The sequence below is a fragment of the Nicotiana tabacum genome, chromosome 23, assembly GCF_000715075.1.
Source record: "Nicotiana tabacum cultivar K326 chromosome 23, ASM71507v2, whole genome shotgun sequence".
NCBI lineage: Eukaryota > Viridiplantae > Streptophyta > Magnoliopsida > Solanales > Solanaceae > Nicotiana > Nicotiana tabacum.
The window spans coordinates 20,080,387-20,100,659 of record NC_134102.1 but is presented as its reverse complement, the minus strand read 5'-3'; the positions used below and the strand labels follow the sequence as shown (position 1 = coordinate 20,100,659).

The 20,273-nt window shown below is 35.5% G+C and overlaps 1 protein-coding gene and 1 pseudogene across 1 annotated transcript; both read left to right on the top strand.

Moving 5' to 3' along the window:
- Positions 1–3,696: 3,696 nt before the first annotated feature.
- Positions 3,697–9,603, top strand: LOC107783893 (nudix hydrolase 15, mitochondrial). Its single transcript, XM_016604919.2, has 4 exons — positions 3,697–4,218; positions 5,879–6,021; positions 9,030–9,149; positions 9,227–9,603. The coding sequence occupies exons 1-4, from the start codon at positions 3,789–3,791 to the stop codon at positions 9,449–9,451; spliced, it is 918 nt and encodes a 305-aa protein (XP_016460405.1). The 5' UTR covers positions 3,697–3,788; the 3' UTR covers positions 9,452–9,603.
- Positions 9,604–13,807: 4,204 nt separating this feature from the next.
- On the top strand, positions 13,808–16,989 carry LOC107783892 (nudix hydrolase 11-like; annotated as a pseudogene).
- The last annotated feature ends 3,284 nt before the right edge of the window (positions 16,990–20,273 follow it).

Here is a 20,273-nt window from a genome sequence, read left to right as displayed (position 1 = left end):
TAGTTATTGAGTTCCCCGAAGGAAATAACAACTCGTGTATCTTTCCTTAAAAAAATACAATGACTATGTGGTTGCCGTATTGATATAAAATATTCAGATGTTAATGATATTTCTCCTTGAAGGAGATATTTGTCACAAAGTTAGTGGTAAAAATATTAAAATTCTTAATTTTCGTCATTTAATAAATTTAGAATTGTCTTTATATTGTTAATTTGATTATGATTTTCTCTCATAATACCAGAAGTGTCTGAGAAATATTTAATAATACAAAATGTATCAAAAACGCATGAAGAACTAACTGTTTGTCTAGAAGACACATGCCACCAATAGTGTCTGATAAATATTAGATTGTGGATAATAAATGAAGGCTCTCGAAGAGATTATATACAATATGTCATTCATATTATATGATTATGGTCAAAACATATGTTGTAGTAAACCCGAAATTTACTAATACAAATGGCTATCATATTGAGACCACAAATGATTGGAAGATTGAAAATCTTCATGTTTCCACAATCATAGGGGGTAAAATAATATGTATGTGAGACGTTACCCGCCCTATTCTTCAATTTATACTACATCATGTATCATAGTAAACCAGAAGTTTACTAATTCAAAAGCAGTCACAGTAAATCAGAAGTTTTACTGAGGCAAAAGTAGTTATTGTAAACCAGAAATTTACTGATACAAAAGTAGTCACAGTAAATCAGAGTTTACTGATGCAAAAGTTTATGTCATAGTAAACCAGAAGTTTACTTAGAGATAGCACATGTAATGATAAACTTGAAGTTTTCATTTGCCATTTTTAAATTAGCTATTTGAGAATTCAGATAAGCATATACTGAAGAACTAGAAGATTCTTCAAGAATTCTCTTGTGTTGCTTGTTCTTATAATAAATTGATTATACCAGCTAAAGTTGGGACTAAAATCTCCGATTTCTAGAATATATAAAAGGTGAATATGGGCCCATTCACCTATCATGTGAACCACTTATAGATGCATATATGAGTTGGTTACATGTGTGTTTATTGTCAACCTGCAGTTTGGCATTTGAAATTGCCTTTCTCAATTAAGAGTATAATTTTCAGATTATGAAATCAAGATAGTTTATCTTGATGATGCTGGTTTATATCCAAGCTAGTTTAGCATTGAATACCTCCTATTAATGGCTAAACTATTGCTTATGAGAACAAAGCCTCATGTGTTGGTCTAAGATTTTATAAATTGTATACAACAACACTTGTATACATCAGACCAACAAAATATGATAAGTCCTCCCCTCACAATTGGTTTAGGATTAGAAACCAAATTTTTTTACTACCTAATAACTTTTGATGTGTAATTTATGATTAATTTCTCTACCACAATGCACAAAGATATGTTTTCCAAAGAAGATTGGGGATATGAGTTAGTTTTTCTAATATTTCGGGGATGGAATAAACAGCTCAAAAATATGCTATATGAATCGAATTATCATTAATATGATCCTCACTTAGAAGATAATTCAAGTCAAATGCCAGAAGCATTTGCTGATACAAAATTAAATATCATATTTCAGCTGCAAATGCTCCTATTAAAATTAAGTCTCTGAAGGATAAAGTTTACTGCACGCATGAAGTGTAGTAAACCGATCGGTTCCAAAGTTAACAATCCTTGAAAAATAATAGGAGCAAATAAAGAAAGTGAAACTCAAGAAGAAGTTCAGGCACCTGAAAATAAAGAAAGTGATGACCTATATGACTCATTTGATTAAATCTATATGAAGATCCCTAAAGGATTTAAAATGCTTGAAGCATATAGTTCAAAGTCTCGAGAAGTATACTCGATCAGATTACAAAGGTCTTTGTACGATTTAAATCAATCTGGGCGCATGTGATATATTCACCTCAGTGAATATTTGCTAAAAGAAGGTTACATAAATGATGTTATTTGTCCATGTATTTTTATAAAGAAAATGACATCAGAATGTTATACGTGCTATTTATGTTGATGACATAAATCTTGTTGGAACTCCAGAAGATCTCCAAAAGGCAAGTGAATATCTTAAGAAAGAATTTGAGATGAAAGATCTTGAAAAGACAAAACTTTATCTTGGTGTGCGAATTGAACATTTAGCAGACGGGATCTTTATCCATCAATCTGCCTATACAGAAAGGGTCTTAAAATGCTTTTATATGGACAAAGCGCACCCATTGAGTATACCAATGGTTGTTCGATCACTTGAAGTGAATAAAGATTTGTTCCGACCTTCAAAAGAGGATGAGGAACTCCTTGGTCCCGAAGTACCCTATCTTAGTGCAATTGGTGCACTAATGTATCTTGCTAATGCTACAAGGCCTGACATAGCATTTTCTGTTAATTTACTAACAAGATATAGTTCTTTTCCTACACAGAGATATTGGAACGAGATTAAGCATATATTACGATATTTAAAGGGAACTCTTGATATGGGTTTATTTTATGCTAACAAAGAGAGTGCAGATCTTGTTGGTTATGCAGATGCAGGTTATTTATCTGATCCTCATAAAGTTAGATCTCAAACCGGTTACGTTTTTACATGTGGAGGTACTATCATATAATGGTGCTCCACAAAGCAATCTATTGTTGCTACTTCTTCAAATCATGCTGAAATAATAGCTATTCATGAAGCAAGTAGGGAATGTGTATGGTTGAGATCAATAATTCATTTTATTCGAGAAAAATATGGTTTGGAATGTGAGAAAAGACCCACAGTTTTATACGAAGACAATGCTGCATGCATAACCCAATTGAAGGGAGGATTTATAAAAGGAGATAGAACGAAGCACATTTCACTAAAATTCTTTTACACATACGATTTTCAGAAAAATGGTGACATTGATGTGCAACAAATCCGTTCAAGTGACAATCCGGCAGATTTATTCACTTAATCTTTATCAACTTCAACTTTCGAGAAGATGGTATACAAGATTGGAATGCAGAGACTTAAATATTTGAAACAAGGTTTTCATCAGGGGGAGTAAAATACGCGATGTACTCTTTTTCCTTAATAAGGTTTTTTCCTCTAGGGTTTTTCTTATAAGGTTTTTAATGAGGCAGCTAGCAATGCGTATTACTAAATATGTGTACTCTTTTTCCTTCACTAGGATTTTTTCCCACATGATTTTTTCCTAGTAAGATTTTATTAGGCACATTATCTATTAATGAACAACCAAGGGGGAGTGTTATGAAAATAATTATATTGTGGATGTCCATTTATTACTCCGCTATAGATAATCTTCCTGAAGAAGATTATCCATTTAGTATTCTGTTGAATTTTATCTACAAGCAGCTGATGCAGGCAGGTTACAAACAGCTCAATGAAATGATTTGCAATAGCTTCTTATTAAATAGACAGGTTGCAAGCAACTCATGCAGACAGCTTACAAGCAGCTAAAGAAAAGCCTTGCAGCTGCTTCCTGAAAAGCCTCGCGGCTGCTTCCTTTCTTCTATAAATAGAGGAGTTTTCAATTCATTATGTACATCAGTTTGAAATTGAATAATATATCAACATCTCTCTATACTTGTTTTCGATTTATTTACTTTACGATTTTTATTTTATAACAGGGTATAACTTTTATCCATTGTTGTCTTAAATTGTTTTTTCAAAAGACTGTTCAAATCTAATTTTCTGAAACACTAAACCAAAATCAAATCTATTAAATGTCTGAAAAACTAAACAAAAATCAAATCTTAAAGCTTTTGAAAGATGGTGTACTTTTTGATAAACCCAATTCAAACTTATTATCCAATTTAACTATGAAAAATGCTATCATCAATTAGAAGATTGTCCATGTCAATGTCCATATCATCAATTTCCTCTTTAACCCTCTATTCATTTCAATCTCCAAATTCACTTCGCAAATTAATCATGGATTCATCATCTTCAACAAACCACAGCTTTAATAATACTTCTCAAAAAAGACTATTAGCCTTAGCTCAACAATTGCGTCTTTACAAACCCCCACCTCCTCAATTTGACACTGATTTTGAGGAGAAAAAATTGGAAGAGAGTGCAGGGAAAGTTGTTTCTCAATTGGGTTTTCAAGAATCAGTGACCCCAATTTCTGCTGTGCAAACTGAAAGATTTAAACCTAAAAGAGCTGCTGTTTTGATCTGTCTTTTTGAAGGGGATGCTGATGGGGAATTAAGAGTTATTCTCACTAAGAGATCTTCTAAGCTCTCTACTCACTCTGGTCAGTGAACTTTAGATCCTGTTTTATTTTTTATGGCTCACTTTCCTTTTTAGTTAATGGCACCTTTTTATATTTAGAAATAATTTAATTTTAAACTTCATGATGATTTATTTGGCATATCTTCCGGTTTAATTTGTCCAAAAGAATGGCATATTTCTATACTCAGAACTAATTTAATTTAAATTTTTATTTTACACTTAATAAGATGATTTATGTGGCACATTTTCATTTTTAGTTTGTCCAAAAAGAATAACACATATGGATGGATATTCAGAAACAGTTTAACTTTAAACTTCTTATTTTACCTTTAGTGAGGTAGATTTATATCCATATAAATGTTTGTGACTTGTTCTATACCACAAGTTTCGAAGTCTTTCTTTCTTAAACTTCATGCCTAGCCAAAGCCATTGTTCTGAAACATTTTGGCTGGAGCTGAGAGGAGGGATTATGGTGGTTGATTGATCATCATAGTGTGTGTTGGGGGGGGGGGGGGCAGATTATATGCAGAAACCCATAATTTACGTCAAAGGACATATCTTTTAGTATTGGAATGAAATGAGTCTGAATAGAACGGTTTGGATATAGAGGCCGAGGATTCATATGGCCGACAGACTCCAAATAATTGTTGGGATTGAGATGTAGTTGGTTGGTTGTTTTGATATATGGTTGTGATTTGATGCATGCAAGACAGCAAGAGGTATGCGGTTTACATGTCGATGATGATAGTGTGACTTGATGTATGTTTGGAATTTATCCAGCACAGTGAATTTTGCTCAGCTATAATGTAAAATTGCCTAGCGTATGGAAAATTCTTGTGTTGGTTTGCATGATAAAATAGTAAGTCTTAAAATATAACCAGTTTTCTTTTGGATTTATAAGAGGATTGTAGTCCACCATTGGTAATCAAGATTGGTACGTGTCCCACATTGGTTGAGGAAACAAAGATGTTGTCTCCTTAAATAGTCTTGGGGCAACCTTCGCCTCATGAGCTAGCTTTTTGGGTTGAGTTAGGTCAAGATCCATTTACTTAACATGTAGTAGAGCCAGATCCATTCATATTCTTGGTTTCCCAATATTGGTCCCCATGTTATGTTATCTGCGATCGAGATATCTAGGCTTGGTCGTGCGGGAGGTGTTAAATGTCCTTTATCGGTTTACAAAATGGGTTGTTGTCTCTTTATATGATCTTGGGTAACCCTCAACTCATGAGCTAGCTTTTTGAGTTGTGTTCTGCACATATTCCATTTTTTAACAAAGACTTTTAGTCTATCCAATATCCTTGTTTTCATCCAGTTGGCTCCACGTGTTAAATTGATTGTAAAACTAAGTTGACATAATTGTGTAATAGTTTTTTTGTTTTCTCTAGAGATTGTGGTTCGATGCTTCTGATAACCATTTTGATACAGATGCGTTGCTGCTGAAATGTTGTTATTTGGATGTTTAGGCAATTTACTATCTTTCTTGTGATTGATAGTTTGCGGCTTGCAAATTTTGCCTAATTGATTCATACTTCTGTTTATTCAAGATATTGATTTTCTATAATCTTGTTACCAAATTGCTTAAAGTATTTTAACTTAACATTTGCTGTTATTTATACTATTCTCTCCGGCATAATATAGTGCTAGGTTAGCTGATTTGAACTAAAAAGTCATTCACGCAGGTGAAGTTGCATTACCTGGAGGGAAAGCTGAAGAGGGAGATGCAAGTGATGCTGACACTGCAACCAGAGAAGCAAAGGAGGAGATAGGATTAGATCCTTCATTGGTTAATATCGTGACTTGCCTCGAGCCATTCTTGTCTAAGGTATGTGGTTATCATCTAGCCTATAAAGAAACTTCGGGTGGATGTCATCATAGTATTGGTTGAAACAAAACTTGTTTCCTAATAAACTTGCTGAATTATTAGCTGAGCTTTCTAGTAGAGCGCACAAATGCAGGGTAAGGCTGCGTACAGTAGCTTAGTGCACCGGGCTGCCCTTTCTAGTAGAGTGAAAATTTTCTTGTCTGCGTAAATGATCAGAGAAATGTATCTGGAATGTAATGGTGAATCTGCTGAGAAAATCTTCTCTGTTTCTGTGCTAGTCAGTTGATGAATTTAATATGGAGAACACACTTTCATAAGGCTCAACTTGATGTTTTAGTTTTTCTTTAATTATTTCTTCAAGAACAACTAAGCCTCAGTCCGAAACAAGTTGGGATTGGCAATATGAATTCTCAATGACTATGTTCCCCGTTTAAATTCATGTCAGACCAACACCATACAAAATAAAAAACAAAAATGGGAAGTACTGGAAGCTCTTTATATTTCCTACTGGCATAATTTATTACTATTTCTTCAACAAGATTAAAATTCATTTAGGGTTTCTTCCAAGCAGTAGTTGTGCTCTGCTGACAGTGTACAATCCATTTAGCCTTAGGCCCCAAGTTTGTGTACTGTTTAAATGCTTGTTCTTTCCTTCTCCATCGTAGTGTACGATCTCCTGCAAATCTTTTATAGTGCTGGTTATCTCAGAAGTTCACTTTATATTAATACATCAACGTAAGAATGATTTACTCTCCTTGCTCCTTGTCTCTTATCCCTATCTGGGAAGGAGTCCTTGTTTGGTTGGGAGGAGGGCTAAGGGAGACAAATAAGAGAAAATGGTTTATGGAAAATGTGATACATTATAAATGCAAAGAAACACGAAGAAAATTCACTAGTCACAAGTTGATAATTTCACATTATTGGCTGAACATGGATCTGGATAAGCCTTTTAAACGAGTTATTGAAATGTTTTATCAAAAAAATGAAAAATGCCTGCTCACTATTTCTATGTCCAACTTAAAATTCATTGTGACCTATGTTTTGTCAAAATTATGGATCTCTTAGTGTCTGAAAAGAGCAGCATTGCAGTTAATGTACATTAAACAGAAAAACATTGCACGTACTTTACTAGTGTTACACTAATACTTGGTTTAAGTTTTGGTGCACTTTTGCACATATCTTTGGCATTTCTGTCGCATTTGTAGTTTTTGTAGTGTTAAGAGTATTAAGGTGCTGATTTTGATGTTTTTGGCTTAGTTAATATACGGCAAATATTTGAGCTGTGTGTTGCATTGAACAGAACACAATTGTTTTCTCCTCCCAAAGCGAGTTGGCATTTTTACCATTTAGCAGTGAAATTAATCAATTTTTGGAGTAAATTAGAACACTGGATAAACTTACGGATTCCGAAACTGCTTAAAGGATTACAAACCTCAGAATCTAGACTTGCAAGAGTATCAATAACAAAATTTCGAATATTCTATTAAAGAAATTGAATATTGCTGTTGGATTAGAACTGAAAATAAGAAATGTTAATCGTCTTAGGATGGAGTGAGTTAGTGGAGGTGATCACTGACGATATCTTCATCGAAGCATTACACCATTTTCTAGTAAACTTTTGAAATGTCAACCATTTCCTTACAATGGAAAATATTCTTTTACTCGTATAACTAATTACATTTTCATTCATTTAAATCTGTGCATGATTGAGAAGCTACCTTACCAGTCTATGGGATATTATCAAAAATTACAAACAACCTAGCTTGCGCGCACCTCGGCTATTTCACTAGTTACATGTTACCTTCCACCAACATAGGTACTGAGTAACTCTGCCACCTAGGCTTAAACAAATGGAAAGAAATCACCTAATGTTTTCTTTATCTCCGTTGAGATGTGACCATTTTGTCCAACCATAAAACAGACAAAGGCGTAAGCCACGTGTATCATAAGATAAAAAGAGATAATCAATGTCCACTCATGGTATATGCTATGATTTTACGTGGAAATGACACCAGGTAGCCACTCTACAAGGCTGCTATTTAGGAATTAGCCAGTGCGTCCCGAATTTTAGTTTTTCAGTTCAATTTTTCAGGACAAAAGTGTCCTGAAGTTAAGATTTTTAGTTTAAAATTTTAAGATAAAATAAGTACTGGCTAATCTCTAAATAGCATCCCTGAAAATGGCTATTTGTGCACTTGCCCCTGATTTTAGATCTAGTGGAGGGTACAGTTGCACACTTGGTTGATTAGATTGTAAACCTATCATCTGCTAGTAAGGCCTTCCATTTTATTTTCCTCCAATTTGAGTAGCCTTCCATCATCAATCCACCATATGAAATAAAGAGAAACAGTATCTATATAAAAAAAGGAAAATGTTAAAGAAATAAATAGAGGTTAAAAAAGAATTGCTAATAATGGCAAATAAAATGAAATTCCTCTTATTTACATGGCATGCCATATCGACTAAGCAAAGACAATAATGCATTTTAGGATGTAAGAATTAGTTGGTTATCTTATATTTGGTTGAACTCATTGTCGCATCATCCTGGAAGTCTTTGGCGGATCTGGTTTCAGATTTCTTTGTTGTTAGCTCATCCATTTTATTCAAGTTTTTACCAAGTTTGTCTTGTCTAAAACTTGTTGCTGCTAAATTTTTTGCATTTAAACAGCTGTGAACCCGAAGTCCGAAGGGGAGCCTTGGCGTAACTGGTAAAGTTGTTGTCATGTGACCAGGAGGTCACGGGTTCGAGCCGTAGAAACAGCCTCTTGCAGAAATGCAGGGTAAGACTGCGTACAATAGAACCTTGTGGTCCGGTACTTCCCCGGACCCCGCGCATAGTGAGAGCTTAGTGCACCGGGCTGCCTTTTGTTTTTTACACAGCTGTGAACCCGAAATTTGAATCCTGATAAGTGTCAGTATAATGGAGAAATCATTTAACTAGCAACGGAACAATCCCTTTGTACTTTGTGGTTGCGTGTGTATTTCTCATACATTTGTTATTTTTGCAGCATCTTCTTAGAGTGATTCCTGTAATTGGGATTCTCTCCAATAAAAAAGAATTCAATCCCACTCCTAATATTGCTGAAGTAGAAGCAGTTTTTGATGTCCCATTGGAGATGTTTCTCAAGGTTTGTACTTTCCTTCGACAAGTGACGAATACATTTCTTCCATTTCTTGGATACTTACGCGAAATATCCTTATTCAGGACGAGAATAGGAGATCAGAAGAAAGAGAATGGATGGGAGAAAAGTATCTGATTCATTTGTTCGACTACGAGTTGGAAAACAAGAAATATTTGATCTGGGGTCTAACTGCTGGGATTTTGATTAGAGCAGCATCAGTTGTGTATCAGAGAGCACCTGCATTCTTGGAACAAAATCCTAAATTCAAGCTCCCTAGAGTGGTGGACAAAGATACTACAATGAATTAACTTTGATCTTTGTAATTCTTGTATAATCCAGCTTGTGTAATAAATTAATTAAATGGACATAGTGGAGTATTATTATGTATTTTTCAAACATCTGATGTAGTGACAAAATTTAAGACCACAAATAATAAATTTTTACATCATTTTTTTAAAAATACCTTCCTCACAGATAAGTCCTTGACAAGGGGGTTAACACTAGGAATGGATTCTCTCTCTCTCTAACTGCCTGCTTTTCCTGTAGGATTTCTCCTGACTGGAATTAATGTTTTTTTTCCATGTGATGTTCAGGAATGGCGATGAGATAGCAGTGGTAAAGCTAAGAGTTTATCTTTCTTATCTGGGTTAATGAAAGAAAGATGGCTACTGGCTAGTTGAAGCACTTGGTTACTGATTTAGAGCTAGGACTAGATTTTATAATACCATCTGATGTATTCATGTTGTGTTTCAATAAGATCCAGAAATCTAAAAATACATACTTCCTATCTTTAGCAATTTTGAAGATACTTACTTGAATGGTCGCCTTGAGTCGAGGGTCTGTTGAAAATAGCCTCTCTATCTCTACAAGAGTAGGGGTAACGTTTGCATACACACTATCCTCCTCAGAACTCACTATATGAGATTATATTGGATATGTTATTATTGTTGTTATTGTTACTTGAATGGTCGATGTGCGCACAAGGTGGTGGTTCGAACACTACCGTCCTAAAAAGCAATTATGGGGCTGTTGAACTAGCGACAATTAATTAAGATAGGTAACTAATTATAATGCCAGTGGTTGAAGTAGGCAGTAGATTAATTGTTGGCTTCTTTATTGCCTATTGATTTATTAACCTTATTTTATACCCTATATAAAGTTGGTGTAAAGGCTTTGAGAACTTTAGGGATAATTGGAAAAACTAAATGAGAAAGTTACAAGATGGATTGAAAATTGCTTTCATTTCTGGTAAGGCTGCCTTGGTCCGAAAGGAGTTGTCAGCCAGCCAAGAAAGAACTGCATCTGTTATCACCTCAACAACAACGACCCAGTAAAATTTCACAAGTGGGTCTGTGGAGGGTAGTGTGTACGCAAACCTTACCCCTATCCCGAATGAGTAGAGAGGCTGTTTCCGAAAGACTCTCTACTCAAGAAGACGAAAAAGACGGGAAAGAACAATATATTAGTACCATCAAACAGAAATCAAAGAAATAATAACAGCATCATAGGAACTAGAAAATAGTTGGAATGCAATAACAAAACCAGAAAATAAGCCTCGATGCTATGAAAAACAGAAGGATAGTGTGAACACAATATAAACCACTATCAGTCTATGGCCACCCCTATCGAACTAGCCTCACCCCCGAATTCAACTACGTCTTAACCTACAACCCTAATGCTCGACCTCCAAACTTCCTTATCAAGGGCCATGTCCAAGAAAATCTGCAGCAACGCCATGTCCTGTCTGATCACCTCTCCCCGATACTTCTTAGGTCGCCCTCTACCTCTTCTCATTCCCGCCAAAGCCAAACTCTCGCACCTCCTCACCAGAGCATCAGGGCTCCTCCTCCACACGTGCCCGAACCATCTGAGCCTCACTTCCCGCATCTTGTCATCCATAGGAGCCACACCCACCTTCTCCCGAATAACTTCATTCCTAATCTTATCCATCCTAGTATGCCCGCACATCCACCTCAACATCCTCATTTCTGCCACTTTCATTTTCTGGATATAAGAGTTCTTAACTGGCCAACACTCTACCCCATACAACATGGCCAGTCTAACCACAACTCTATAGAACTTACCTTTAAGTAACGGTGCCACTCTCTTGTCACACAGGACTCCTGATGCTAACCTCCATTTTATCCACCCTACTCCTATATGGTTTGTGACGTCCTCATCACATCTCTCTGTCCCTCTGGATAATGGACCCTAGGTACTTAAAACTACGTCTCTTAAGGATGACCTGTGATCCAAGCCTCACGTCCATGCCCACTTCCCCCGACTCGGCGCTGAACTTGCACTCCAGATATTCTGTCTTAGTCTTGCTCAACTTGAAACCCTTAGATTCAAGGGTATATCTCCAAACCTCCAGCCTATCGTTAACACCGCCTCGTGTCTCATCAATCAGAACTATGTCGTCAGTGAATAACATACACCATGGCACCTCCCCTTGAATATGGTATGTCAATGCGTCCATCACCAGGGCAAATAAGAACGGGTTGAGCGCAGATCCTTGATGTAACCCCATAACAACCGAAAAATGCTCTGAGTCGCTTCTGACTGTCCTAACCCGAGTCTTAGCTCCATCATACATGTCCTTGATCGTTCTAATGTAAGCTACCGGCACACCTTTTGCCTCTAGGCATCTCCAGAGAACCTCCCTAGGGACCTTGTCATATGCTTTCTCCAAGTCAATAAACGCCATTTGCAGATCCTTCTTTCTATCCCTGTACTGTTCTATCAACCTCCTAATAAGGTGGATAGCTTCCGTAGTCGAACGACCCGACATGAATCGAAACTGGTTGTCAGATATAGACACAGTCCTCCTCACCCTTACTTCCACCATCATCTCCCAAACTTTTATGATATGACTAAGTAACTTGATACTCCTATAGTTGTTACAACACTGGATATCACCTTCGTTCTTGTACAACGATACCACCGTACTCCACTTTCACTCCTCCGGCATCCTCTTTGTTCTGAAAATAACATTAAACAGCCTAGTCAGTCGCATCTGTTATCACCTCATGGGAAAAAAAAGCTTTTAAAATGATGCAAAAACTTGCCAAGTTAATTATGTTTGTAGTAGTTGCTTTTTTTTTCTATGTTATTGCAGACAAGTTGATGTCTATCTTTTTCTTTTCCTTCACGTAGTTAATAGATGAGTAGCAAAGGTTCAATTGGATTTGAACACATAACATTACGCTTCACATTGTGACAAATTATTGATCACTAGGCTTTAGACACGGATATACATTGTATTCAGAAGCAGATTCAAAATTTAAAGTTTATGGGTTCCTATAAGAACACCATAAGTTAATATACAAGTAATAATTTGGTTTACAATCAGATATACGAAGTTCTTATTAACCCATAGCTTGTGCTCTGGATTCGTCACTGATTGTGTTCCATTTAACAACTTCTAAGGGAGATATGAACATCTACTAGGTCGCGAAAAAGTCTAATTTTGGATCTATCCACAGTCCAACTAGGGCAATCAAGTGCATGATAAATATCTTTTCTTTATTACTTACCTATGGTTAATTTATATTCTTATAATCTCAACATATCACTTAACCATAGTTAGTTAACATGATTTGGTGCATGCACTTATTTTAATAACTATAAAATTACTCAAACTAGGTTCTCATTTCTTTCTCAATATTGCAAAACAAAAGAGAATTTGAATCTTGAATTCTCCGCTACGTCGAAATCTTCCAAGATGCTTCAAAATCAATCACAAGTTAATCATTTCGAGCTGCCACATTTTTTCGTTCTTGAAATGTTTTATTTTTAAAAACCTATCATATAATCACCTCTAAATTTTCTAAGTTTGGCATAAGAAAGCAACTTTTGCCATAAAAATCACCTCTCTGGTTTTTTGTGATGTTGGTGCCTTGATAAGATCAATGTTATATTACTGAGACATATCGGATATGGATACACGTATATACCAGTATGTTTTGTTATTGGTAAAATTTTAACGTACTCGAAAAAATATCGTATGAAGTACTTCCATTCATATCACAATTTTCATCACCGAAATGGTTGAGATTATCATCTTTGATCATGAATTCGAGCATCGAAGTGAAATCTTTTTCTATAAGAAACATTTTACCCCTTAATATATCTATTTGGCGCAAAAATTGATCAAAACCGGATGTTGATACCAGATGATTAAACTGTGGAAAAAAGAATACTCGTCACACAAGTACATCTAGTCAAAAAAATACACCTTCGTCTAGTCATCGAAATGTACCTTCCTATCAATGGCGAAATCAGAAAATTCAATAAGGGTTTGAACACCCTTTACCAGTGGGCTATGCAAAGGTGTTCAAAATCTATTTTTAATCAATAACAAGTAATATTTTACCTTATACGTAGTATAATTTTTCGACGAAATATTGTGTTGACCACCCTTGGCCAATATAGCTTTGCCCCTACTTCTGATGAAACAAAATCTAGTCATCGATAAATACAAATGCATGGTATTAGCCAAAAAAAAAAAAAAAAAAAAAATCTAGTCATAGAAATGGAAAAAGAATTAAAAAAAAATATGGAAAACGAAAGGGATGAATTGGACAGATCATGACAAGGTGTACAATATTTATTAGACGACAAAATTGACCAGCAAGGCATATATATATATATATATAATATGGAGTAACAAATTATTAAGAAGCAACCCCCAAAAATCCAGGACCCAATTAGACTTGTTAAAGCTTTAGCAAAATCTCAAATATCCTTTCTCTTTCTCAATACCTATGGCATCTAAAAACTTTCACAGATCAGACAGTCTCATTAAATTAGCTGAAAGGCTTCAACTTTATAATCCTAATAATCACCCTTTGAATAATACCCACATTCAAAATCAAAGTCCAAGAATTCAAGAATGTACAGTAAATGAGGTTGTTTCCAAAGACCAAGAATTGAAATCAGAATTTGGGACAGACCCAATAGATAATAATTCAAGAAGATCTAAATCCAATAGGGCTGCAGTTTTGGTATGTCTATTTGAAGACCAAAAAGGCTATCTTCGTGTAATTCTCACTAAAAGAGCTTCCACTCTGTCTACACATTCTGGTAACTATTTGATTGCCCAAATTTTTGACAAAATTATTACCTTTTTGTTCCATTTTTTATGTCATTCTATCCTTTTTAGTCTGTTAAAAAATGAATGACCTTAGGAAACTTGTCAGCTTTAAACTTTACATCTTGTAGCCATAAAACCACAGGTTCAAAAGTGTTATTTTTCTACTCTTCAACTTCTAACTTTGTATTTTAACTATTTTACTGTATTGTGTCCTATAAAATCACAAGTTCTAATTATATTTCAGTAGTCCATCTGTCTTAATTTATGTGACACTATTTGTGTATCGAGAGTTAATTTGATTAAAGCTAAATTGTATTAGATCACAATATTTGAAAATTAAAATTAAAATATTCAAAAACTATCTTGAATACACGAAAAATACTCTAAGTTCAATTTTTCACCGACGTGTGATGGAAAAATACATTTAAAATGTTGGTTCACGTAGTTTGAATTTAGAGAAACGAAAAATATCTCATAAATTGGGACACAGGGAGTATGCATCAAAAGTGTCATTTTTTCTATTCTTCAACTTTAATCTTTATATTTTTCCTATTTTACTGTAAGAATATGTCCTTATAGCCATAAAGCCACAAGTTCTAAAGGTATTTTAGGCTGTGTCAAGAGTGTTATTTTCTTTTCTTTTTTATTAAAATTTTGTATCCGGTCAAACACCATCATATATAAAATGAAACAAATAAAATTATTATTTATAAATATAGTGGTGACTGGCCAGCTTGTGCGCACCTAAGTTTTTTAACTGGTCTACCACTACATCACTCAAATATAGATGTCAGATAAATCTATTCACCAAAGCCAGAGTATTGATTCTAATTTTTGGATAAAATGTATTCTACAAGCCATTAATTATCTCAATGTGTTGTTTTTAGGTGAAGTTGCTTTGCCTGGTGGGAAAGTAGAAGAAGCTGATGGCAATGACATTGAAACAGCATTGAGAGAGGCTGAGGAGGAGATTGGATTGGACCGTTCACTTGTTGATGTCGTCGCTGTTCTTGAATCCTTTACCACCAAGGTAATGCATCTGTCTTCATTAGCTTCATTTAATTGAGCCATATTTTTCTAAGCTCATGCCGCTGACCATTAGAAACAGGTTTGGTAGTCCAAGGTGAAGATATCAATTCCTTTCACAGATCATAAATATAGTGGTTAAATGGTACTAACTCATTAGTTCTTGAGATCATATATTATTTTTATGATGGTGGTGTCTGGATCAGCTTCCGTGTATCCTGACTATTACATCAGTTACTTGCTACCCTCCACCAGCACATTTGTCGGGTGACTGTGCCCAACAAGGCTTAGACAGATGGAATGAAATCATTCAGTGTTTTTTGCCAAGGCTGGAATTTGAGTCTGAGAGCTCATGTTTCTCCTCCAACTTCATTTGATCGCTAGGCCACACCCTTGGGTGCCATGACAAGAATATTGCTTACCCGAAAACCCAAAAGGATTATTGAAACCCCACACTACAGAAACTTGAAGATGTATTTTGTATAAAGTCTTTTAACTGATAAAGACCTGAATATCATACTCACTTCTAACATCACACAACCATCATTACATTGTAAATTTTCAAAATAATGTCTTTGTTTACTTTGATAGAAGAAAATATGTTTTCAACTGAAGGATGGTTTGTGAGCACTCACATTAAACAGGAGGAGCGATGGTTGTATAAGAAAAGTTATTTTAGCAGAATGTTTCTAATCAATTTTATTAAGTTCTATTTGGAGTAGTTTTCTTGATCTGGTATCGTTGGAGCTTATGATCAATGCTTAGCTGGTATCAAGGAACAATTATAGGTAGCAAATTCCGAATGAAAGCTATTTAGCCTTCTTCATTTCTATACTTCTAGCCTTAATGTAATAAAAGTACTATGATTTGGGCATCTGCAATTGGCATTTATTTTCTTTTTCAGAAGGGAATTACAGTGGTTCCAGTTGTTGGTATACTTTGGGACCGGAACCATTCAAGCCAGTTATAAATACTGCAGAAGTGGCAGCAATATTTGATGCACCTTTAGAGATGTTTCTTAAGGTTAGTAAGTCTAAAAACTCCCTTTTACTTTACAGATTTCATCTTCAGTTGTTCTTACCAACATATTGGTTAATATTAGGATGAAAATCGAAGAGAACAAGAGCTTGAATACATGGGAGATGAATACGTACTTCATTTCTTTGATCATGAAACAAAGAATGAGAAGTATATAATATGGGCTCTAACTGCTGGAATTTTGATTAAAGCCGCATCAGTTGTGTACCAGCGCCCCCCTGATTTTCAAGAACGACGGCCTAGTTTTTGGCATAGAAGTCGCCAATAAACATGTTATTGCCAAATCTCTCCCGAAATCTTTGCCCTTTTAATCTTGAACACAAAGGATGGTTCCTTCAAAATGAAGTGAAGCAAATTACAAATACATGTATCCTACTATAGCCGAAAGAAAGCCTTGCGTAACTGGTAAAGTTATTGTCATGTGACCGGGAGGTTACGGAACAGCCTCTAGCAGAAATGCAGGATAAGACTGCGTACAATAGACCTTTGTTGTCCGATCATTCCCCAGACCACGCGCATAGCGAGAGCTTAATTTAGTGGGCTGCCCTTTTCTACTATAGCCATTGCTTTCAGTGTAACAGCTCTTAGCATAATAGCAAGATTGATAGTGGAAAGTATAATATGTTATGCAATGGTTCCGCATTTCCCTAGAAATACTTTTGTATTAGTTGCTCGGTGTTATTTATCAACGCTTATTTATCAAAAGGAAACACACTTTCCTTTTGATGTTGTTAGGATCGGAAATCCGGGTAGTGCGAAATTTAGCCAAACAACGGTATAATGACAATAACAAAGACAATGGAAGTTGATAACAACGATAATTAAAGTAGATAAATAAGACACAAATTTAACGTAGTTCGATCAAAGTGGCCAACGTCCACAAGCGGAGAGGGGCAATTTACTATAACAATAAGAGTACAAAAGAGAGTACAAAATTAGAGTAAATACTCTAATTAATCCCAAATACCCTAAGGGAATAACCTCACAAGATTACTCCAAATAAAGGGTTGACACAAGTGCTTCCCAACACTAACTCTCATACAAAACACTCTTAATAAAGGAAGAAAGGAAGAAACAAGAAATGAAGACTCAAGTCTTGTTGGTGTGTTCTCAAATGAGTAGAGAGTCCTCGTTATATAGGAAGAAAAGAAAGAAATGCTTGGTCAACCATTGGCCACATCCTCTCAAAATACAAGGCCATTTATTTGGCCAACAAGGCCTTAAATAAAAGGCTCCAAATGTGCCAACAAGGCTCACAAATAAAAGGCCTAAAAATAAGGCACCTTTTACAAATCTCCACCTTGGCCTAATTTTGGCTGATATAGTAAATTTGCTTCACCTTCTCCGCAAAAGCCTCAATGGGCATATGTCAAAATTTAATGCCATCAAAATCAGACAAGTTGTCTGATACCGAAACTGCAGTAGGGCCTATAACAGTGGATCCCAATAAAGTATACAACGAACCAGATCTGTGTGCTTTCATGATCACAAGAGCATCTTGAAAAACTTTTAAAACTCCACCTCCACTAGTGAATTTGTACCTAAGGGATTCTAAAGTGCCCAAAGATATGAGATTTTTCTTCAACTCAGGAACATATCTAACATCGGTGAGAGTTCTCACCACATCATCATGCATTCTGAACCGAATTGTACCTTTGCCAATAACGTTGCAAGTAACATTGTTACCCAGTTGGACAACTTCACCTGTAACTGAATCATATGTAGAAAACAAGTCCCTGCTAGGACGCATATGATATGAACAATCGGAATCTAAAATCCACTCATTGTCTAATCTGAAACTAGTTTCAGTTGCTAAGAATATAGTTCCCTCAATCTCATCAGTTGCTACACTAGCTTCGGCGGTGTCAGTATTTTTGTGCTCATTTTTTATTTCTTTATGCTTTTCTTTATATTTCAGTTTATAGCATTAAGAGATATTGTGATCTTTCTTATGACAATAGCGACACTGTGAATTATTGTATCTGGATATGGAGTCGGATTTGCCCCTAACAAACAAGCCAACTTCTGCTTGAGTTCCACTAGTTTCCCCAGTAATATCACTATCTATCCGTTCTTTTGATTTTAAAATAGATTTAATATCCTTATAAGAGATATTATCCTTTGCATAAAGCATAGTATCTCTTATATGCTTAAAAGATGGGGGTAGAGAACAAAGCAGTAACACGGCTTGATCCTCATCTTTAATTTCAGCATCTATATTACTCAAATCCATAAGAATGGAATCAAAGGTATCAAGATGAGAGAGAATAGAGGTACCTTCACCCATACGAATTGTATAAAGCTTCTACTTCAGGTAAAGTCTATTTTTCACCGTCCTCTTCATATATAAGATTTTTAATTTTTCCCACATGCCTTTGGCTGTGGTTTCTACAGAAACTTCACGTAAAACCTCATTTGAGAGATTTAAAATGATACATGCTTTTGCCCTTTTGTCTATGACTACAAACTCCTCATCCGTCATTTTATCCGGCTTCTTCTCCTTTCCTTGTAACGCCAAATCTAAGCCATCCTGAATTAGGATAGCTTCCATCTTTAATTGCCATATTCCTAAGTTTGCACTTAGGTCAAAGTTTTCAACATAGGTCTTTGTTAGAGTCATATTGGCTACTGAAACAAACCCATTTTGATCCGCCTCTGATACCAATTTGTTAGGATCGGGAATTCGGGTAGTGCAAAATTTAGTCAAACAACGGTATAATGACAATAACAAAGACAATGGAAGTTGATAACAATGACAATTAAAGTAGATAAAGAAGACACAAATTTAACGTGGTTCGGTCAAAGTGACCAACGTCCACAAGCGGAGAGGGCAATTTACTATAACAATAAGAGTATAAAAGAGAGTATAAAATTAAAGTAAATACTCTAATTAATTCCAAATACCCTAAGGGAATAACCTCACAAGATCACTCCAAAGAAAGGGTTGACACAAGTGCTTCCCAACACTAACTCTCATACAAAATACTCTTAATAAAGGAAGAAAGGAAGAAACAAGAAATGAAGACTCAAGTCTTGTTGGTGTGTTTTCAAATGAGTAGAGAGTCCTCGTTATATAAGAAGAGAAGAAAGAAATGCTTGGCTAACAATTGGCCACATCCTCTCAAAATACAAGGCCATTTATTTGGCCAACAAGGCCTTATATAAAAGGCTCCAAATGTGCCAACAAGGCTCACAAATAAAAGGCCTAAAAATAAGGCCACCTTTTACAAATCTCCACCTTGGACATATTTTGGCTGATATAGTAAATTTGCTTCACCTTCTCCGCAAAAGCCCCAATGGGCATATGTCAAAATTTAATGCCATCAAAATCAGACAAGTTGTCTGATACCGAAACTGCAGTAGGGCCTATAACAGTGGATCCCAATAAAGTATACAACGAACCAGATCTGTGTGCTTTCATGATCACAAGAGAATCTTGAAAAACTTTTAAAACTCCACCTTCACTAGTGAATTTGCACCCAAGGGATTCTAAAGTGCCCAAAGATATGAGATTTTTCTTTAACTCAGGAACATATCTAACATCAGTGAGAGTTCTCACCACATCATCGTGTATTCTGAACCGAATTGTACCTTTGCCAATAACGTTGCAAGTAACATTGTTACCCAGTTGAACAACTCCACCTGCAACTGAATCATATGTAGAAAACAAGTTCCTGCTAGAACACATATGATATGAACAACCGGAATCTAAAATCCACTCATTGTCTAATCTGAAACTTGTTTCAGTTGCTAAGAATATAGTTCCCTCAATCTCATCAGTTGCTATACTAGCTTCGGCGGTGTCGGTATTTTTGTGCTCATTTTTACTTTCTTTATGCTTTTCTTTATTTTTCAGTTTATAGCATTAAGAGATATTGTGACCTTTCTTATGACAATAGCGACACTGTAAATTATTGTATCTGGATATGGAGTCGGATTTGCCCCTAACAAACAAGCCAACTTCCGTTTGA

Coding starts and splice junctions, on each gene's coding strand:
- LOC107783893 (XM_016604919.2), top strand. CDS start 3,789: ATGCTATCATCAATTAGAAGATTGTCCATGTCAATGTCCATATCATCA. Junction 4,219..5,878: donor TAAGCTCTCTACTCACTCTG/GTCAGTGAACTT, acceptor TCATTCACGCAG/GTGAAGTTGCATTACCTGGA. Junction 9,150..9,226: donor CATTGGAGATGTTTCTCAAG/GTTTGTACTTTC, acceptor ATCCTTATTCAG/GACGAGAATAGGAGATCAGA.